Source organism: Chelonoidis abingdonii, chromosome 13 (assembly GCF_003597395.2).
Source record: "Chelonoidis abingdonii isolate Lonesome George chromosome 13, CheloAbing_2.0, whole genome shotgun sequence".
NCBI lineage: Eukaryota > Metazoa > Chordata > Testudines > Testudinidae > Chelonoidis > Chelonoidis abingdonii.
In genome coordinates this window covers 5263555-5286509 of record NC_133781.1, presented here as the reverse complement: position 1 = coordinate 5286509, position 22955 = coordinate 5263555, and the positions used below count along the sequence as shown (strand labels likewise).

Here is a 22955-nt window from a genome sequence, read left to right as displayed (position 1 = left end):
TTCATAACATTTTTCACAAAATATTCACATTTTCATTCTTCACTTCTTTGACACTGAATACAATAAAATGATTACTTAACAAGCTTTTTTGTTCCTTTTACTTTTTCCACTCCAAGGGCTTGTTTCCATGGAGCAGTAATGTGGACTACAGGGATGTCTTTTCTAAAATACACAAACATGCTCTGCAAGTTTGAAAATATATTACATTCAAAGGGACCTAGGAAGTTATCAGTGTGCACTAGCAGGGTCTGTATGGATCAATTAATGCCCAACACATTAATGCACTTTAGAAATCAAACCCCCATAGTGTGCATTGCTGCACTGTGGAGAGAAGCCCTCAGGTTTAAATATTTTTCCAACTTTCAAAAAGTTAGATTGGAAAATGTATACTAACAAGCCCCTCTGTCTCCTTTTGCCACCGTGAAGCTTCCATCCCTTCAATACCATTTGTATAGCTCTAGGAAATGTGAATTTTCAATGTTTTTTGGTTTATTTTGTTTATTAATGTATTTGTTATAGAGACATTTGAACTTATGTATATTGAATAAATGCTTAGAGGCTCCATTGTGCTAGGCACTGTGCACACACAGAAGAAGTATACAAACTAGATGGAGCTACTATAAAGTGTGTACATAACTGGTTGGAAAATCGTTCCCAGAGAGTAATTATCAGTAGTTCACAGTCATGCTGGAAGGACATAATGAGTGGGGTCATGCAGGGATCAGTTCTGGGTCCAGTTCTGTTCAATATCTTCATCAATGATTTAGATAATGGCATAGAAAGTACATTTATAATGTTTGCGGATGATACCAAGATGGGAGGGGTCGCAAGTGCTTTGGGGGATAGGATTAAAATTCAAAGTGATATGGACAAACTGGAGAAATGGTCTGAAGTAAATAGGATGAAATTCAATATGAACAAATGCAAAGTATTCCACGTAGGAAGGAACAATCAGTTGCACACATACAAAATGGGAAATGACTGCCTAGGAAGGAGTACTGCAGAAAGGGATCTAGGGGTCATAGTGGATCACAAGCTAAATATGAGTCAACAGTGTAATGCTGTTGCAAAAAAAAAGCAAACATTCTGGGATGTACTAGCAGGAATATTGTAAGCACAAGAAGTAATTCTTCCGCTCTACTCTGCGCTGATTAGGCCTCAACTGGAGTATTGTGTTCAGTTCTGGGCACCGCATTTCAGGAAAGATGTGGACAAATTGGAGAAAGTCCAGAGAAGAGCAACAAAAATGATTAAAGCTTTAGAAAACCTATGAGGGAAGATTGAAAAAACTGGGTTTGTTTAGTCTGGAGAAGAGAAGACTGAAAGGGGACACAACAGTTTTCAAGTACATAAAAGGTTGTTACAGGGAAGAGGGAGAAAAATTGTTCTTAACCTCTGAGGATAGGACAAGAAGCAATGGGCTTAAATTGCAGCAAGGACGGTTTAGGTTAGATCTTAGGAAAAACTTCCTAACTGTCAGAGTGGTTAAGCACTGGAATAAATTGCCTAGGGAGGTGCTGGAATCTCCATCATTGGGAATTTTTTAGAGCAGGTTGGACAAACACCTGTCAGGGATGGTCTAGATAATACTTGGTCCTGCCTTGAGTGCAGGGGACTGGACTAGATGACCTCTTGAGGTCCCTTCCACTTCTATGATTCTATGGGTATGTCTACACTACCCAGTAGTGATCGATCTATCGGGGATCGCTGTATCGTCTAGATGCGATAAATCGATCCCCAAACACGCTCCCCGTTGACTCCAGAACTCCACCAGGGCAAGAGGTGGAAGCGGAGTCGATGGAGGAGCGGTGGCTGTCGATCTCACGCCTCGAGGACGTGAAGTAAATCAATCTAAGTCGATCTAAGATATGTCGACTTCAGCTACGTTATTCTTGTAGCTAAAGTTGCCTATCTTAGATCAACTCCCCCTCTCCCAGTGTAGACCAGGCGTATGATTATATGATTCTAAGAAAGAGATACAAATAGTTCACCACTACATGAATAAAACAGACAGCGTGGGAGAAAGGAATGAGTATTATCACTATTTTACAGATGGGGACTGATGCGCAGAGAGATTAAACATCTTGATTAAGGGCATAGAGTGAGTTCCTAGCAGAAATTGGACCTGAACGCAGCTCTTGCTTGTCCTAGTCCATTTTCTTCACCATACGTCTATTCTTCCTCTTTTCATTGTTACCCAGTTGTATGTGTGTGCTGATAATTAGTTTGTGGCTTTGATTGTTACTGACCTGATACATAAATTGTTGATTCCTTTTCTTGATTGAAGTGGCTGTTCCAGACAACACAGGACAACTTCTGGTTTTCTATGATAACGATTGTAGTTTGTGCTTCAAACAGGCCATCATCCACTTGGGATGTTTCAGAGAGTGACGGTAGATGCTGTCCACCGAGATCTCTCCATAGCACCCGGGGCTTTGGGTACCAACCAATGGATTGACAAACCACCCGGATCCCTCCATTCTGATAACCCTCAACAGAGAGCTGCGAATCAGAGCCTAAAGCTGGAGGAGAATGGGATACAGCTGTTTATTTGATATGTTAATTTATATGAATATTCAGCATGAAAGATAATGTTTTAAGCCATTGATAGAGGAGATGAATGGATTCTGAATCTGAACGCCCAGTGCTCATGGACACAGTAAATTATGTGAACATTGAAAAAACAAGAAACCCTGGTTGTGTAGGGGACAGACTACCCTCATTATAGTGTAATAGGACACCATTAGAAGTCACTCATATTATGACCTTTTGCAGAGAGTTGTCAAATGGATTAATTCACTGCACCCAGATGCTCCTAAAAGACCAGGAGTGAGTAAACTCATTGCATTTTGCTGTGTAATTGGACTGAGGAAAAGGTGCAGGGACTGGGAACTGCTGGGTGTTAAGCAATCAGTTCTAGCTCTGACTCCTGTGTGTGTGTTCCTGGAGAAAGGCAGGGGCAAGAGTGGTGCTTCTTCAGTATAGAGCAGAGGTGCCTGGCCAAGTCTTCTGTGGCAGTGGATTTCCTGCATGCTGCTGCTCCTGCTTCAGCAAACAGGACTCTTGTACTCATTCTAAATAGATACATTACACTAATAAAATGCTGGGCTCTTGTGTTACCACAATCTGCTCCACACAGGAAATTGACTTATAAGGTCCTGGAAATCTGATAGCAGTTGTCAAAGGGGAACAATAGCGTCAACTGAGATCTACCTGCAAAATCCTATTGCGTTATTTCATATCTGAAACTGGAATTTTCTTGAAGGGTGAATTAGGATAAGACTTTGGCCTGGTCTAGAGGTAAAACTTTTGTTGGCATAGTTATGTCGGTCAGTGGGTAGATTTTTTTACCAACATAACTATGCTGGCAAAAGCCCTAGTGTAGATTCAGTTATACCAGCAAAAATATGCTGTTGTTGATGTAGCTGATTTTGTTTGTACAACTAATATGAGTTATACCAGTACAAACTGTGTCTACACTAGGAGGGTTTGTTGCTGCAGCTATACCAGTATAGCTGTCCTGATACATCGTTGCCATTGTAGACAGAGCTAAGGGTAAGAGAAGAATGTATTCCATTGAGCTGTTGTCTCTGTTGCCTGATCTTTAAGCTCATTCTAGATCCTGCATAGCTTGGGATCTGTGCACTTTCAAGGCAATCCTTTTCTTTCATGTTTTACTATTGAAATCTTTTGACCTTTCTCTCCTTAGATATGTCCATTTCTAGGGGCTTGGGAGAGAGTGTTCTTAATCGAGAAACCTCAGTTCAGGAATTTACTTACACAATTAGCTTGACTGGACCAAAATGTACATGCAGACCTTTGGACAGTGTTTCATGGCCTGTTTTCTCCATGTTTTTTTCCCTTCAGAGGTTGTTTTGAGGGGGTGTGTGTATAACAAGGGGTGTACAATTGTGCTAGGTCTTCACATTCGTGTCACCCACTGTTATACATCCCTTTCTGTGCCCAATCTGGAAAGGATATGAGTCTATTACAGTTCTTTGCTCCTGAGGTCCCTGGAGTTGGCCAAGATAGCAATAGTCATACGGTTGTTAGCTCAACTTGTATCTTTGTATGTCTTTACTAGACTGTAGGTTCTAATAACTGTAGGATCCATTTCACTCCTTCTGTTTTACAGTATATGTAAAGGCACCAAGGGTGACAGTAAGACATCCCTGATTGCTCTGTCACCACATGCTTTTAACATTCATCTGAATGATGATGTGGCTGGCTGGTTATCTTCTCACTTCCTGGCAATGGCTGGGACTTGAACAGTGAACTGACTGGCTAAATAAAGGGAAGACTGAAATGATGCTGGTTGGTCAAGTAGAAACAATAGGAGTAACAGGCAAGAGTTACACCTGCACCTTGTGGAAGTAGAGAAAGAACTGACAGGGATTTGTAGGGGATCTTAATGCATGATAGTCTCTGTTAGCAAGAGTTAGGCTAACTGTAACCCTAATAACGCGAGATTTGTAGAAGTGAGGATTGTGTGAGGCGGGTGGAAAAGAACTGTGTGAGAAGTTGTTGCGACCTTGTGTAGAGAATATGAAATGTAGACTGGCGACTCTTTAGAAGTGAGAAAAAACAGATATCAGGATGACCTATGTATAAACAAAATGCAGCTGTTGCTTATTATTGCCTGTAACAAAAGTATAAAGTCTTGCTGTAATTGTTTACCTGTTGAGAGACCTGTCTAGGAAGGGGAGACCCTATGTCTTAGTGCACTCTCTCCCTGCCGTAGCTGCTAAACAGAATAAAATATCTGGCTTTGCTGTACCCAACCAAAAAGTGAGAACTAAGTTTTTCTCCGACAACCTTCAGTCCAGGACATGGATCCCCCCTTTCCAGTTCAATATACAGTCTTACAGAATCCCTTTTTGTTCTTGGTCTCCAAGATACTACTGGTATCCCATCGTGTTAGTTTCATGCAGAGTTGTAACCCTTTTCCTTTGCTACAGAAAGTGAACTCTCAGCTTATTACATTGTTTTGCCATTTTAAAAATATATTTTGCCAATTTTTAGGGGGGAGAATCCCTAGTATCCCCATGCTTTGGAGCAGGGATGTGAAATTTGGCAGAGGAATGTGCCTTTTGCCATCCCAGTGAAAAATCACCCAAAATTAGGCCAAGCTATATACCTTTGAATAATCTCCATTTGCACATGCTTAGGAGAGACTTGTTACAATGCCGTAACAAAATTCTGCATTGATTCCATCTGCACTGAGCATGCTTCTGCCTCGGATGGCAGGGGACTGAGCTGGACTTTTCTGGCAAATGTCCTGCAAGTGTTGCTGTGGGTCAGGCCAGGGCTGCACACCAGAACTGAAAGGAGGAAAATTGTCACTTCTGTTCTCTGTCCTCCTTTCCCCCACTGGTCTCAAGCAGTGTGGTGGAGGAAACTGCTTGACTTGAATGCAGAGGGTACCGAAGATGGACCTGGAGGGTGGCGGGATTTGATTGGTACAAGGAGCATGGGGGACTGGGTCTGGAAACTGGTGGAGGAGGAGGAAGGGAAATGTAGATGTGCAGGCTGAGAGACGGATGTGAGGAGGGAGATTGGGACAGGCTGGGCAAGGAAGGTAAACGGGGCAGAGGGAGGTGGATATAATAAGAACCCATATTGTGGGGGGATAACTGGGACTGGCTGGGCAAACAGACTGGAACTGGTGCAGGGGATACACTGACACTGGATGAGGAGTCCAGAGAGAGAGACTGGGGCTGGAAGCTAAGGGAGAGAGAGAGAGATTGAAAGAGGAGCTTGGGCATGATGGAACTAGGAATGGCTGGGCAATGAGACTGAGATTGTGGAGAAGCATTGGATGTCGAGCTAGAGACTGGGAGCAGATGAGGTTTCCAGCAGGGGATCCTAGGACAGACTGGACATGAAGACTGGGACTGGGATGAGAAGCATGAGGAGTGAAGATTGGGACTGGCTAGGTCAGAAGAATGGAGCTAGGATGATGAGCCAGGTTAAGGAAGAGACAGGATTGAGACAGGCTGGAGGGGATGGGGTAGCAGGGTCATTGCTCACTAGAGTTCACAGCCTTCCTGAGCCTGGCTTTGAATCTAAACTTCTGAATTTCACTATTCCTCCGCTGTCAGAGAATATCTGTGAAATCCATTGGTAAAATATTTCATCCCTGTCTAGTGCTGGCCCACACAGAGGATGAGAAGTTACTGTTGCTCCCTGTTACTCCATCGCTCAAGTGGCAGAGGCTCATGTGGTGGATCTAAAGATTCCAACCTAGCAGATGACCAGTAGTGTATGTCAATGTAATTCCACATGATGGAATTTCTGTTTTTTCAGTTTGCTTTTTTTCTGGTTTGCTGTTCTTTCAGTTTACACAGACGCAGACACCCCCCCCACACACACTATATTAAGGTTGCAAAGTCAAACACTCAAAAGGTAGGAAATATCAGATTTAAGGTCACCTGTGCAACACTAACTCAGCCTCTGTGTGTAGGCATAATGATACAGTCTTTAATTACATGACCGCATGCTAATTTTTCTATAGAAAGCATGTCTCATTCAGTACACATGATGGACATACTCTGGGAATGACTCAGGGTGGCATATTAAAGGAGACTGTCATCTTTACAACACCTTGCTTAATTTGTTGCAGAAGTTGGAAAGTGTGAACTATTGAAGTACTGGACAGGTGGGTTTAGGCCCACCCAAAATGAAGGCCATGCCCCTCAACTAAGGGAACGAACCACTAAGTCCAGGCTCCAGTTGATCATGGGGGACAACAAAAGAGAAAACAGGAACAGGAGTGAGGTCAAAGGTTGAAAATCAAGGAATTGGAAGGGGCCACTACTCCCCAAAGGTGTCCAAGGAATCAGTGGATGCCGTCCAGAGGAACTCTGCTCAGAGGCTTGACTTCACAAGTGAACTGAAATAAGCCCCTCCACCACACATCCAGCTTCCTCCTCCTGATATGAGAGATGGCTGTCTTAGTCTGCACCAGGAGGAGGTTGATGAGGAGGGTCCATGACTTTGCTGGGCTATGGATGGGGTGTGCTAAGATCAGAAGGTGTAGGGAAAAGTAAGAGGCTGCAACCTGATGCACCCTATGTGGATGTGCGCCAGAGTCTCCTTCTCGGATGGTGTGTTTTGCTGCTGACTTATTGTTGGTGGTTATTGGTATATTGATGAGTGGTCTTATGTGTATGGAATTTTCACAGAGTTTCTAGAGCAAGAGATAGACACTCTTTTTAGTGGATACGTGAAGAAAGAAAGAAACATTTCTAGGAAGTCACATGCAAATGAGACACACTAACTGCCATCTCAAAAGAAAATACACGAACAAGCTACTGACCTGCTACTTTCAGTTCCAATGTGGCTTCATTATAAAATGTCAATGACTGAACAAAACACCTATATTGTCCCTCATCAGAGGATATGATATTGTGTATCCTCAGGGAAACATTTCCATTGGCAATGCTGTCTCTCAGAAACACTGTCCTTCCCTGGTACTCTGGTGTCTGATCTTCAGTCTGATCCTTCCCATCACTATAGCGATGAACAAACTGGGAGAGCTGGGACCGGAACCATATCACCTCCATATTCTCAGCGCTCATCCTGGGGGACAGGTGACAGTGTAACACAATGTCCTCTCCCACAATGGCAGTGACAGGCTGGTCAGGGCCAATGACTCTAAACCGAGCTGTGAAATGCACCAGAACACAGAAAATAAACTCAGAGGGGGAGGAAGAAACTAATATAAAATATGCACAAAGCAGGTTCTAATTTATACATTTTACATTTCATGGAGTCACTGCAGGGTCCTACAAAGGGGCAGGGTTTCCTGTGTTTATATGTGAGCTTATCAGGAATAACGTATTTGTATAACCAGACATACACATACATTGTTAGAAGTGGTGAAATGTGCTCCTGCATTATCTGCACAAGCAGCCCAGACCAGGAATAATGTGCATGTTCTTTTTCTGGCAAGCAATTGACAGGTTTTGGTGTGTTGTTGCTAATTGTCACCATTTGTGAGACAATGGGTAAAATTTGGGGAAAAAAGGCTAAACCCCATTGAAAGTTAACGATTCTTAGACCCCTTAATGCCTTAGGGCCAGATTCTCAAAGGCATTTAGGCACCTAAAGCTGCAAAGAGACACCTAGTGGTGGCTGGGAGCCTACCTCCTATTGAAATCAATGGGAGTTATGGGCCAAATTCACATAGGGACTTAGGTATCTAGGCCCAGATCCTCAAAGGAATATAAATTTCTAACCTCCACAATAGGAGCTAGCAGCCCAAATATTTTGGAAGCCCTGGACCTAATTTCCACATTCCGTGCCTGAAGCTGACATTTAGGTGCTCCTATTTACACAATCCCCACTCATCCTGTCATAGACTCATAGACTCGTAGGTCAGAAGGGACCAATATGATCATCTAGTCTGACCTCCTGCACAAAGCAGGCCACAGAACCCTACCCTACAACCCCTAACACCATGACTGAGTTATTGAAGTCCTCAAAATTGTGGTTTGAAGACCTCAAGCTGCCGAGCAATCCACCAGCAAGCGACCATGCCCCACGCTGCAGAGGAAGGCGAAAAACTCCAGGGCCCCTGCCAATCCGCCCTGGAGCGAAAATTCCTTCCCGCCCCCAAATATGGCGATCAGCTAACCCTGAGCATGTGGGCAAGACTCACCAGCCAGCACCCAGGAAAGAATTTCTCTGCAGTAACTCAGATCCCATCCCATCCAACAATCCCCTCACAGACCATTGAGCAGACTTATCTGCTGATAATCCAAGATCAATTGCCCAAATTAAACTATCCATCATATCATCCCCTCCATAACTTATCAAGCTTAGTCTTAAAGCCAGATAAGTCTTTTGCCCCCACTACTTCCCTCGGAAGGCTGAGGGTTCCAGAACTTCACTCCCCTAATGGTTAGAAACCTTCGTTCTAATTTCAAGTCTAACTTCCTAATTCCAGTTTGTACCATTTGTCCTTGTGCCTACATTAGTAACTAAGCTTAAATAATTCCTCTCCCTCCTAACGTTAATCCCCTGATATATTTATATAGAGCAAGCATATCCCCCGGAGCAGCTCTTCTTTTGGCTAGGCTAAACAAGCCAAGCTCTTTGAGTCTCCTTTCATAAGGCAGGTTTTCCATTCCTCGGATCATCCTAGTAGCCCGTCTCTGAACCTGTTCCAGTTTGAATTCATCCTTCTTAACATGGGACACCAGAACTGCACACAATATTCCAGGTGGGGTCTCACCAGCGCTTATATAACGGTACTAACACCTCCTTATCCTTGCTGAAATACCTCGCCTGATGCACCCTCTAAACGCATTTGCTTTTTTAACATGGCCATATCGCATTGGCGGCTCATAGTCATCCTGCTATCAACCAATACCCAAGGTTCCTTCTCCTCCTCTGTTGCTTCCAACTGATGCGTCCCCAATGTATATCTAAAATTCTTATTATTAATCCCTAAGTGCATGACCTTGCACTTTTTTTCACTATTAAATTTCATCCTATTACTATTACTCCAGTTTACAAGGTGGTCCAGATCTTCCTGTATAGTATCCGGTCCTTCTCCGTGTTAGCAATACCCCCAGCTTTTGTGTCATCCGCAAAACTTTATTAGCACATTCCCCGCTCTTTGTGCCAAGGTCAGTAATAAAAAGGTTAAATAAGATCGGTCCCCAAAACCGATCCTTGAGGGACTCCACTAGTAATCCTCCTTCCAGCCTGACAGTTCACCCTTCAGTACGACCCGCTGGAGTCTCCCCTTTAACCAGTTCCTTATCCACCTTACAACTTCATATTCATCCCCATCTTTTCCAATTTAACTAACAGTTCCCCATGCGGAACCGTGTCAAAGCCCTTACTGAAAAATCGAGGTAAATTAGATCTACCTTGCATTTCCTTTCTAATAATCCGTCACCTTCTCAAAGAAGGAGATCAGGTTGGTTTGGCACGATCTACCTTAGTAAATCCATGTTGCAATTTGTCCCAATTACCATTGACCTCAATGTCCGTAACTACTTTCTCCTTTAAAATTTTTTCCAAGACCTTACATACTACATGACGTCAAGCTTAACAGGCCTATAGTTAACCCGATGGAAGTCAGTTTTTCCCTTTCCTGAGAAGATGGGAACTGACGTTAGCAATTCTCTCAGTCGTACGGTACAACCCCGAGTTTACCATTGGATTAAAAATTCTTCGGCTAACTGGGCTCGCAATTTCATGCGCTACCAGTTTCCTTTAATATCCTTGGATGGAAGCTTTGTCCGGGCCCCTGTCCGGGTCCTCCGATTTTGTCCCATTAAGCTGTTCAAGTTTGGCCTCTACCTCAGATGTGGTAATATCCACCTCCATATCCTCATTCCCATTTATCATCCCTCCATCATCCCTAAACTCCTCACTAGTCTTAGTCACCTAACTCTGGAGAGGACCACATTCCCACGGTGCCTCCATTATCACTGGAAAAGTTCCCCAGTGCAGATGTTTTTGCTGCTGTATGTGCACCCTGATGCCTCCAGCATGTGCCCACGTACCTGTCACTCATCTAAACCCCTGCAGAGTCCTCAGAGGGGCTGTCAATAGAGCACATAAAGCACCAGGGGGTGTTTGGGTCCTTCATTTTGTGTGTGTGTTTCAATTTTACCATCTTTTATAGGGAGGGGCCTTCACATAACACAAGAACCAGGGGTCACCCAATTAAATTAAAGGCAGCAGGTTTAAAATAAACAAAAGGAAGTACTTCTCCACGCAGTGCACAGCCAACCTGTGGAACTTGTTGGCAGGGGATGTTGTGAAGGCCAAAAGTATAACTAGTTTCAAAAAAGAACTAGATATGTCCTTGGAGGATAGATACATCAATGGCTATTAGGCAAGATGCTCAGGGATGTAGCCCCATGCTCTGGCTGTCCCTACGTCTCTGATTGACAGATGCTGGGAGTGGATGACTGGGGATGGATCACTTGATAACTGCCCTGTTCTGTTCATTCTCTCTGATGCACCTGGCATTGGCCACTGTCAGAAGACAGGATACTGGGCTAGATGGACCATTGGTCTGACTCAGTATGGCCGTTCTTATGTCCCTACCTTCTAACCACTGGGCTAAAATGTAATAAGGGGAGCAGCTTCTCCTCCGCCAGTATTTTGTTGTTGTTGTTGCTCACACACCTAACTCCAAGAGAAGGTTCACAGCTTTGAATCCCACATGGAGATAGGCGCTTTCCTCCAGCCAGGAGTTAGATGACTAAGTACCTCGGAGGTGCAGGGCTTCGGACCAACCCCTCTCCTCAGCATTTTCCCTAGAACAGCTGGGCAAGACAGCTCTTTTGGATACCATTCTCAGGAGCCTCTCTCTCCCCATTCATTGCATAGGGAGTCTAGGTGTCTAACTCCAGCTTTATTGATTGCACTGGGTGGCAGGGTGCCTAACGGCTAGGCATTGCCACTCTGAGCAGTGCAACACCCAAGTTCTTCTGTGGATTTAGCCCCATGGCCCTGTTATAACAGCTTCATAGAGTAATGCCAGCCCAAAGCTTGCGTAATGGAGAGAAGACTTGTGACATCTGTTGGTACAGCCTTGTAGGATGGTATCTGTGTTGTAAGTGTGATGATCTATCACAAGCTAACATCTCCTCAGCATCTTCTCACACTCAACTTTCCCCTCAGCCTGCTAACTTTTGTGGATCCCAGGTTCGGGCACTTAACCCTTCCCATACATTTCATAGGGAGCCGGGGCTAGGTTCACAAAGGAACTTAGGTGTCCAACTAACTGCCACTTTAGGTGCTTAAATCCCAGGATCAGGCACCACTGATATTCACAAAACCCCAACTCATCTGCCACCTAACTCTGTAGGTCCCTAAACTCACCTAGCACCTAAGTTTTGCAATAAAAGTTTCCTAGAAGCCTTTGATTCTGCCCGTATGCCACTGCTCCATTCTAGGCAGCTGGGTGACTAAACCTCAGAGTCACCCAGGAACCTCAGGAAGAAACGTGCTTCTCTTCCTAGCTACCCTGTGAGGCCCAACCTGTTCAGCATGCTCCGAGCTCGCCTACCGGATCAGGCCCTGTAGGCGAGCTCATGCAAATCCATGTGGCTGGAGATGGGAAGGAAAACATCCCTCAGGTCACCATCTCCCATGGGCTAGTTTTGGTGGCTCCCCATTCAGCCAGCTGGCCCTTGTGAATCCCAGTCTGAGGTGCCCCTGTCTCCATTCATTGGACAAGGAACCCGAGCATCTAACACTGGCTTTGTGAAGCCCAGAGATTGGGTAGGTACTTATAAGTTAGCTGTTGTGATGCTCAGCACTGCCATGCCTAAGTTCCTGTGTGAATCTAGGCCTGGGTGCCTCACTCGGGGCTGTGGATTCCACTAGGTGGCAATGAAAACCCTCCCACTGACTTTAATGACCTTTGGCTCAGTCTCTAAAAAAGTACATTCATTGCTCTTAGCAAGGTTCACAGTTTGGGATCTTCTTGGGTCCAAAGCTGTTTTTCCCACCACAAGATTGTTCTGCATCTTGGAAAGTTCAGCAAGTGCAGAATGTGGAATCCTATTGTCTAACCCTGCTCCTCACTGTGAAAACCTTCCACCTGAGCTCTATGATCTGCTCTAGCTTCCAGTATATTTCTGGTGCAATGCAAGGGATTTATTTTGATATATAGAGAAATAATTGGTTTGGTCCTGGCTAACTTGCAGACCACCTCTCTCCTCACAGGACACCATGACAATGAAGGTCAGCAGGGGTGTCTGAGCTAACAGCCCCAGTGGGAGGGAGATGGTGGCAGGGCACTTTCCAGGCAAGGTGCTGGAATGCAGCATTCAGTTCCCATCCCTTGGTTCAGCATGTTGCCAGGCCTATCAGCTCCCAAAGGCCTTGAAGAAGGGAGAAAGATGATAAGAGTGTACATCAGTGATGGAGAGTGAAGAGTTATGTGTAGTAAGTCCTGATGCAGTTTGGAGGATCTTTGTTTATAGATCCAATTTTCAACCTGTGGTAGTTTTTGTTCAGTTTTGTATAAAAGACTGGGGTTAGGTAAATTTCATAAATCAACCCAAATAAACATATTCTATAAATGCATCGGGTGTCATAGGGAATTCCTACCTGAGACCAGATGGTGAATGTGGAAATCAAATAAGAACATGATAAAGCCACGCATAGAAGAGATCTTTGTGGAGCAGCAGCAGAATGAGAAAATCTTCCTCTTCACTGTAACTTCAATTGCAAAACAGGACCAGGGGAGGGAGAAAAAAAAGCCTGGTAAGTATAACACTGACTGTGGCTGTTAAGAGGCAGATGATTATAAATAGGACATATTAGATTTTTAAAAGGGATAAATAAAGTGTTAAGCAGATTCATTTTGATGTCCTGGAGCAACAAAAGCCATTTCACAGTAAAGATCTATAGGCTGATTTAATTGATTATTAGAGTTTAAGGTGAAGAAGGTCCATTAGATGATCTATTCTAGCCTGCTGTATACCACAGGTAATTACATTTCAGTTACTCCTGTACTGAGCCCAGTAGCTTGTGTTTGGCTAAAGCATCCAGTCCTAATCTGAAGAGACGGTTTTTATCAAAGGATGGAGAATCCACCACTTCCCTTGGTAGTTTGTTTCAATGCTTGTGACACGAGGAGATCAAGTACCCCCCACCCCCAATTTATGTGTGCAAGTAAAGGAAAGGGGAGCATGCAGACCTTGATGATCCAGTCTGCATAATTTTATTGCAAAATTGTGTAGCATGCCTTAGTAGCAGGGCACTGGGATGGGGGGTGTCTTATCATAGGAATTGTCAGGAGGGATGTAAGGGTTTAATGGTGGGCAGGGGAAAGTACAGATTTAGATAAAATCCTGTGTGAAGTGTGAAGTGGTTGTTAAATTTCACGAGCATGGAATTCTATCAGGGGTGCAGGCTAACGCTGATCTAGACTTAAAAGATGGATTGACATAACTACATTGACATATATTGACATAGATTGACATTGGGCAGGGGAGTGAAAAAACAATACAAAAACTTTCAGGTGTAGATTAGCCCTATGTCTACACTACAGGGTTATGCTGGCATAGCTACAGCTATGTAGCTATGGTGGTATAGGATCCCTAGTGTAGACATACCTGTGTTTGAGCCCTGATCTAGAATACAAGCATATGTTGGTATAACTACCTCACTCAGGGCTGTGGATTTTCCATAACCCTGAGCAGCGCAGTTACACCTACCTAGCCCCTAGTGTACACAATGCTAGGTCAATGGTAGGGCTTCTCCAGTTAACATGGCCACCCCCTTTGGGGGAGCTGGAGTACCTATGCTGATGGAAGAAGTTCTCCCTTTGGTGTAGGTAGGCGCAATTGCAGCACTGTAAGTGTAGACAAGCCCTGAGGCCTTGTCTACACTGGCAAGTTTCTGCACAGTGAAGCAGCTTTCTGTGTTGTCACTCCCAAGGTGCACACACTGCTAAGTCACTTTGCGCGCAGAAACTCCTCAGTAGCAGCAATGCAAAAAAAACACTCATAAGCCTTACAGTACAGAGGCTCCAGCACTGTATTGGTAGTGTAAACACATTACGGCACAGAAAGCAATCAACTGGCTGTGGAAAGTGTTCCATAATCCCTCAAGTGGCTGCTCTGCTGATTGTTTTGAACTTGTCTGGCTGCCCTGAAGGCATGTGCCTCTCCCCTTTCAAAGCCCCGTTTCTGACAGCCCTTGCATGCTGTGCTGATCTGCTCTGGGACACAAAGCAAACCATTAATGTGGAATGCTTGTGCTGTTGAACACAGACACAGGCAGGTGTGTGTGTGTGCGTGAGTGTGGCTGATGTCAGGGTTTCCCCATTCCCCTGCCTCAGGACTGATTGCTTCCTGCTGCTTTTGCTGTCTGAACTTACAAGACAGCATGCTGACACATTCTGTCCTGCAAAACACACTGTCTCTCCCCCCTGCCTCCATACATACACACACTACCTGTCACACACTCTTCTCCCCTCTCCCCCACTCAGTTGAAAAGCCGCTGGTAATGTAGGAGGATGCCCATGGAGCACTGGGATTGGAAAACCTACAGCATGTGATGCTGTGCCTGACCCAGGAGGCACTGCAAACCCCCTTCCAAAGCATCCTGCAGCCAGTTGCACAGTGGGATAGCTATCACAATACACTGCTCCCTTTGCCATTGCAAGAGCTGCTAATGTGGATGTGCTCCACCGTCACAAGGAGCACAGTGTGGACACACAACAGCGGTTTAATTCCAGCACTTTAATAAAAGTGGTATAACTTGTTGCACAGAAACTTGCCAGTGCAGATCTACCCTGAGGGCTTGTCTACACTGGCACTTTACAGAGCTGCAACTTTCTCACTCAGGGGTGTGAAAAAACACACCCCTGAGTGCAGCAAGTTACAGCGCTGTAAAGTGCCAGTATAGACAGTGCACCAGCGCTCCCAGCACTGGGAGCTATTTCTCTCATAGAGGTGGTTTTTTTATAGCTCTGGGAAGCCACATTAAACCACTGCTGTGGACTGTGGTAGTGCTCTAATGTTGCTAGTGAAGATGTGCCCTCAGTGTACGGTAGGTGCAGGTAGCTCCTTTCCTTTACAGTGAAAAGGCAGAGTGTGAGGCCAGGTCTACACTCGCATGTCTACACTTAAAATGCCACAGTGACACAGCTGCACCTCTGTAGTGATTCAGTGTAGACGCTACCTACATTGACAGAGGGTTCCCCCCTTTGGTGCAGGTAATCCTCCTCCCCAAACGGTGGTAGCTAGGTCAATGGATAAATTCTTCTGTTGCCCTAGTGCTGTCTCCACCTGGGGTTAGGTTTGTTTAGCTATGTCTGTCGGGGAGGTGACTTTCACATCCTTGAGCTGTTAGGGCAATATGACCTATGAAAAAACAAAATTAATATAAAAACCAATATTTTTTTGCCATTTAATTATCAAGTTTTTTTTAATAGAAATAAAATTTGTTGGCAAAAGTTAGTGGCTAGTGAAGCAATTGTAGATAGCACATAGCCCGAGTCAGGGCTGGCTCTAGCATTTTTGCCGCCCCCAAGCAGCAAAAAAAGAAAAAAAAGCCACGATCGGCAGCAGCTTCATTCTTTGGCAGCAATTTGGTGGCAGGTCCTATCCTCCAAGAGGGACTGAGGGACCCGCCGCCGAATTACCACCGAAGAGCCAGACATGCTGCCCCTCTTGGTTGGCCACCCTGCTTGCTGCACTGGTACCTGGAGGCAGCCCTGGCCCAAGTGGACCAATCTTGTTCCTACACCCTTCCTCCCCATTAAGCTCAGCCCTGCCAAATCATACCTGTCCCTTTCAGTCCAGCCTCTCTTCCAGCCAGCCCACACCATTCTGTCCAGGCTTTATGTCCCTGATGGCAGTGCAACTTAGACTACTGGCAACTCCCCGTTAGCACTACCCCTGAACTCAGATCTCAGGAGGAGGTGAGCCTGAGCATGTTGTGAAAGGGAGAGAGGTTGTTTTTTTTTTTTTGGTTTGTTCAGCTTTTTCTCAGAGGCTGGCAGAGAAAACGCACACAGGGTCTATTTGTTCCCCAAAGGATTTTCTTTGAACATGCTATGCCTTTGAGAAGAAAGATTGGTGACTCTCCCACCTTTGCCCTCCCCCTCCCCCTCCCAGGACCCTGCCCTCCTTGCTGCATATCCTTCCCACATTATGACACAGAGAGTGAATCTGGAGACAATGAGGAAGGCATGCCCCACAAGCATCAGAAGACCAAAACCATACAGCATGGAAGAAGGTACTGCAGGGTTTGGTATAACCCTGGCTTGTAAACAGACTTGGGGACCCACTGAACCTGGCCACTGTCTCCTATGGATGGCAACACTGAAGAGAACGCAAAGTTATTTTTTAACCACCTGATTCTTTGCACTGCTTGGCCAGTTTGAGTTTCCCCTCACATCCCCCTTCTCTCGCATACTCTAGGTAAGTGCAGCACTGCAGGGTCAGAGAGGTGTGAAGTGGCCAGTTCATCTCATTTGTGAACATCGTAGTTGAATAATAACATCCCATGGAGAAATGCAGCCTGAAACACTAGTTCATGGCTGCATCATGGGCACCCAGATCTAGTGATCAGAGCCAGGGTCCACAGCCATGGGATGGGAGTCAAAAGTCAGACAGGTCAGGCTATGAGGAGATCAGAAACAGAAGACAAACTTGACAGCAGAACCACAAATCAGTAACCAGAGTCAGGCCAGGTCGGGATACCAGGGGTTCAGAGGCAAGAGACAAATTGGAGATCAGAACCACAAGTTGAACACCAGAAGCTGACTCAAGCCAGGAGGATGCAAGGAACCAGGGCCAGGGGGGTGGGGGTGGGGGAGGCAGGAGCAGGGTGAATCCTAGTTGTATGGACAAATTCCTGTTCCTGTGATGCATTTATATAGAAGCTGTGGACCAGTCAGGACCCCCAGCATTCTATGAATTAGGTTCCAGGCCTGGAGTCCTCTGTCAGGGTTCAACTTCTGCCCTAGTCCGTGATAGCAGGTCACTGGGTAGTAGGTTGGAGCTTCCTAACTCCAAAGAGTCCTGTGGACCAGGGTCCAAGATCTCTGGTCCCTAATAGGGATTTGAGAATGTTTCCATTCCTAGCAATTGGTGTTCCCAGTGCTGGAGAGCGTGGGTTATGTATCAAAGTATGCCTGTTTTCAATTCGCCAGTGTCAGCACTGTGTCTTGGTGCATACTATTAAAATGTCTGTTCTCAGCTTTACACCCCCATCTCCAGATCCTGCTACACACACAGGGGTCAGGAGAAGGGGCTCAGATGCCCCCAAAAGGGCAAGTTGCCATATCCTGGCTCACATTAGATGGCATGGATGGGGGATGACTACCCCCTCACACACACACAAGATCCTGGTGCACACAAGGGAGTGGAATTTGGGGCTGACAGGTGCTGCCATTCCTATTCTCTGCCAGTCCTCCTTTCACTCAGGCCCATATCCCCCTTCCGATGTCTCTTCCCTCCTAGCCCCCACATCTTCACCATTGCATGAACCCGTCCTTCCCCTCATAACTACATCACCCCTTGCTGCACCCATCCTCTATTCCCATCATATCTTCCATGATTAATCAACCTGCCCCGCAGTGAGCATTTGCATGTGTAATTGCTTTTCTTTTCAAAAATAACATCAGAGCCCTCTGCTTTACTCAGACTACATTTCCATCAAATAAAATAAAGCAAAACCCCTTTGAGGAAGGCAGATTGCCTCTTACCTGTATTTCAGATTTCTGTCTAAGACTGGATTTGAAATCACAGGGCCTTGATTGTGCTTAGGTTCCATGGCTCCATTATTGTGCCTGTGAATCAGAACTAACTGCCACTCCCGGAAACCCTCTTGCTGCATATGTGCAGTGTAGTCCCTCTGCTGCACTGCCAGGCACTTCTAAGGCTGGGGTGCCTAACTGGTGTTTTTCCTGAAAGGGCTAGTGGATGCCACACTCTGGTGGGGTAATTCTCCAGTGTCTGAGACCCTAGTGCGATGGTGTCAGCTTGTAACTTCCCCTTCTCCAGTGTGAAGGCAACACTGTCCCATGACTTGGCCTGAACCTCTTGTGATTTAAATCTCGCTCATTTAACAGCTTCTGTGGTATAGAAAGTTCCCTTATTTCACTCATGAGAACAGGTCTGTGAAAGGATTCAGCTTCTCAGAGAAATGTTTTTCACAGCAGACATCTTTACATTCTTCATTTTTTTCTCCTTCTTGCCACACTGCCCTGTAAGTTACTTCTTATAGAAACTTTCATACAATTAAGACTATACAGGGCTAAATGATGCAATTACACCCGTGACAGGCAATTTGCAATGAAATTAACCTGTCATTAAAATCCAGAGCTAGTACTCATTAGAGCTGACAGTAATCCCCTACCTTGTACTCCTGGGAAGTTTCCTCTAGCGGACTCGCAGCCTGAGCTCTGTTGTAAACCAGGCAGATTAAGGTTTGTTTGATCCTCTTCACAGAACAGTTTGAGAGGCTCCTGGTGTTCCCCACACAATCTCTCCCCTCCTGCTCCCTTTGGTACCTGTAACCCCAGTCATTTGGCTATTTCTAGGACACTTGCCAGCTGCCTGTTCGGCCTGAGGTTTCTCTTCTGGGCAGGTTTTCTGCACCGAGGGCAGGAGACGTCTGTATCAGATCCCTCCCAGCACTGGGTGATGCAGGCTCAGCAGGAATTGTGCCCACAGTCTATAATTACTGGGCCTTTAAAGTATTCCAGCCAGAAGGGACAACTAGCTTCATCCTGGAGATTTTTCCATGGAGATCTTTGAGGCCATGGCTGATGGTTTCCTCTGGACAGTGTAAAGGGATTAGTTTCACTTTTCTGAGCTCAGAACTTTGTCCAGCCAGCAGCAGTAACTGGGTGTTTCCTTCTTGGAACTGACTCGTGCTGTTTGCTGAGCTGGAACTTGGAAGGAATCCACTCCTTCCTCCACTATTGACAGTTATGAGTTGCCTGTGTTGGATCTCCTGGGTCTATGGGTAGAACAGGCTTTGCAGGCACAGCTACAAAGCGGTTGTAGAAAGGTCGACATTTGTGAGCATATTGCATGGGGATGCAGGAGAAGAGATATGACAGCGGGCAGTGCAGCATGAAAGCCAAAGAATTGCAGCAGGCCCATCAAAAGACCAGGGATGCTAACATTCGATCTGGTGCCACACTGGAGATGTGCAACTTTTACAATGAGATGCATGAAACAGTTGGAGGAGACCCTGCCACCACCATGGATACCTCCAAGGAGCCTGAGTTACAGACCCTACCATGAACTGTATGGATGAGGATGGGGGACATACTGGAGGAAGAGGGGGTGTTCAGCTACACCATGAGACAGGACTGGTTCAAAACTCCACCACAGTTCAATCAGTCCCAGCAGCCAAGCACAGGTGAGTCCCATGCAGGGGAAGGAACCTCAGTAAGCATGTAAATATATTTCACATTAAATTGATGGTGCCTCCAACTTAACAGGACACAGATATTGACTTTTTTCATTAATTTACTTGTACTGGAAGAGTCAGAGATGTTATCTGCTTTTCATCCCCCTGCAGAGTTTGGCAGGGGAGCCATACAGAGCAGTTTGTTTATGTACATGGGGATGTCCCTTGCATCCTCCTGAGAGTTCTCAATGAACCTTCCATGAAGGTCCTCTGAATGTTTCTAGGGATGGCAGACTTATTTCTTCCTCTGTAGTAGGACACATTGCCATGCCATTTGGCAATATGTTCCGCAGGCACCATTGCAGCAAACAGGCTTAGTGGCATATGGGCCTGGGTGGCTCCAGGACAACAGCAGCAGCTATGCTTTCTGTAGTGCTCAATTAGCCACTGGGACAATGGGGTTTGTGCCCAGGGAGATCCCCAGAAATTTCTGCCAAATTCCTGGCCTCCAGGTGGGTTGGCAGGTGAGCGGGGAAAACCCCAGCACCTTGATACTATCCTTGGCAGAAGCCATGGGATGGGGGAAGCCCCAGCGCCCAACCCCACTCTCTGGCAAAAGTGCAGGGTGGATGAGGCAGGAGAAACTCCAGTGCGCTGATCCTCGTCCCCCACAGAAGTGTGGGGGAATGACAAGGGAAGCCCCAGGACCCCCTTGCAGCCCCGGGACTGGAGGAGCTTTTACTCCCTCCTGCAGCACTGGGGCATGGTGGAGGATAAAGCTTCTCTGGTCTTGTGGCCATGAGGGGTGGAGGGGGCAGAAAGGAGCAAATGGATGGAGGGGGCTGAAGTAGGGGGCAGAATGTGGGAAACCCTGGGTGGAAGAGGGATGGGCCCTGGGGAAGGGGCAGAAAGAGGTGAGTCAGGGAGTGGGTCAGTGGGTGGGGTCGCAGGCAGAAGGGGTAGAATGGGGGCAGGATTGCAGGTGGAAAGGGTGGGTAGGGAACCCCCAGTTGCTCTGGCACAGGGCCCTAGGAAACCTTCATCTGCCTCTGGCGCTGTTCCTTTGTTACACTCAGGAGCGAAATAGCTAAAATCACCACTGACTTTGGAAAATGGTTCCAGTATTCTGTGCCACTGCCCTATACTCATAGTTTCATGCAACTGAATAATTCTCTCTTCATTTCTCTCACCTTGGCAAGCCAGGGTCACCATGGCTGGTGCTGTGAGTGAAGGCTGTGCACAAACACTGTGAAGCAGAAGTATAAATAACAGGCAGTGCCTGTGGATAGCAGTGTGTGGAGATCCTCGGCCCACGCTGCCTAGAAGCCCCGGAGAAGTACCAAAGCACCCCGCCCCGAGCTTGCACCCCCACCTCTTTCCCACAGCCCCCTTCTGGACCCCAAACTCCCCCCAGAACCTTCCTCTCTCCACAGCCCCTCCTGCCCCCAAACTCCCTGCAGCCCTCACCCCCTCCTATACCCCCAGCCCTTGCCCTGGCCCAGAGCCTGCACCCCCTCCCATCTCCAAACTCTGTCCCAGACCTGCACCCCTCACCCCCTCCTGCACACCCACCCCCTGCCCTAGCATGGAGCCTGCACCCAAACTCCGTCCCAGATCTTGCAATCTCACTCCCTTCCCACCACCCTCTCCTGCCCCCAACTCCCTCCCAGATCCTGTACCCCTCACTCCCTCCTGCACACCCACCCCCTGCCCCAGCCAGGAACCTGCACCCAGCACCCAAACTCCATCCCAGAGCCTGCACCCCAGACCCCCTGTAATGATGCGGTTCTGGCGGGACCCAACTGAGAGTGCCAGTTCAGGACAAATCACTTAAAACAGGGCTGTTACAAGCAAGGCTGGGTTTTTTCCCACCTTTAAGGTAAACCAAACCAGCCAGAGAAAGAGGACATTGGTCTCACCCCACTCGCTAACCACAAGTCACACAAGCAATTCCCTTAGACACTCCGGTTTCCCAGTATCACTCCCAGTGCCACTCATCCTGGGGATGAACGGTTATGAAAACCAACTCCCCAGTAAAGGAAAAAGGTTTTCTCAATCTCAAAGAATCAAGCCCCAGACCCAGGTCAATATACAAATCAGACCTTACCCACAAATCACGCTGTTGCCAATCCTTTAGAATATAAAACTAAATTTTTATTCACAAAAGGAAAAAAATACAGATGAGAGCTAGAATTGGTTAAATGGAATCAATTACATACAGTAATGACAAAGTTCTTGGTTCAGGCTTGTAGCAGTGATGAAATAAACTACAGGTTCAAATCAAGTCTCTGGATGTATTCCCCACTGGGATGGGTTATTCAGTCCTTTGTTCAGAGCTTCAGTTTGTAGCAAAGTCCCTCCAGAGGTAACAAGCAGGACTGAAGACAAGATGGAGATGAGACATCAGCCTTTTATAGTCTTTTCCACCTCTTTGTTCTTACTGTGGAAAATTATAGCAAAATGGAGTCTGGAGTCACATGGGCAAGTTTCTGCATACTTTGCTGAGTTACAAGGCATATCTGCCTTCTCTCAATGGGTCAATTGTATAGCTGATGGTCCTTACTGGGCCATCAAGCAGGCTAGGCAGAGCTAACACCAACTTGTCTGGGGTGTCACCTAGAAGCACAGCATAAGTTTGAAATACAGACAGTACAGAGCGAATATTCATAACTTTAGCTACAAAATGACACATGCATACAGACAGCATAATCGTAACCAGCAACCTATAACCTGGTCTTAGACACCTTATATGACCTCCTTTACATAAGATTTGGTGCCTTTACAGGACTTTGGTTGCAACCATGTTCTATATGGTCCCAGATTATGTCAATAACATCACATTCCCTGCCCCCCACACCTCCGTCCCAGAGCCCAACCTCTCACCTGTCCTGCACCCCAATCCCCAGCCCCTGCACCTTTGACCTCCTCCCCCCACCCAAATTCCCTCCCCGGGCCTTAGGCAGGTGCAAGGAGCAGGCTCTGGGCGTTCTGGGGACCACCAAAATTTCTACAAACCTGCCGCCCCTGGCTGTGTTTTGTGGATCGCAGTCTAAGGGTGTGTCTGCGCTACAACAGCTACAGCAGCAGTGTGC

General features: G+C 46.4%; 1 protein-coding gene and 1 long non-coding RNA gene across 2 annotated transcripts in view; both read right to left on the bottom strand.

The window, feature by feature from the left end:
* The window catches only part of LOC116815548 (butyrophilin subfamily 2 member A1-like), a 30390-nt gene extending 11489 nt beyond the window's left edge, over positions 1-18901 (bottom strand). Inside the window, exons 1-4 of the mRNA XM_032763994.2 lie at positions 18859-18901; positions 13090-13200; positions 7319-7666; positions 2250-2522 (exon numbers count right to left, since the gene is read on the bottom strand). Of these exons, the coding sequence (XP_032619885.1) occupies positions 2250-2522; positions 7319-7666; positions 13090-13144 (676 nt within the window). The 5' untranslated portion in view covers positions 13145-13200; positions 18859-18901. The remainder of the gene's footprint in view (positions 1-2249; positions 2523-7318; positions 7667-13089; positions 13201-18858) is intronic.
* The window catches only part of LOC142047690 (uncharacterized), a 459131-nt gene that overhangs the window by 357577 nt on the left and 78599 nt on the right, over positions 1-22955 (bottom strand). The window lies entirely within an intron of this gene.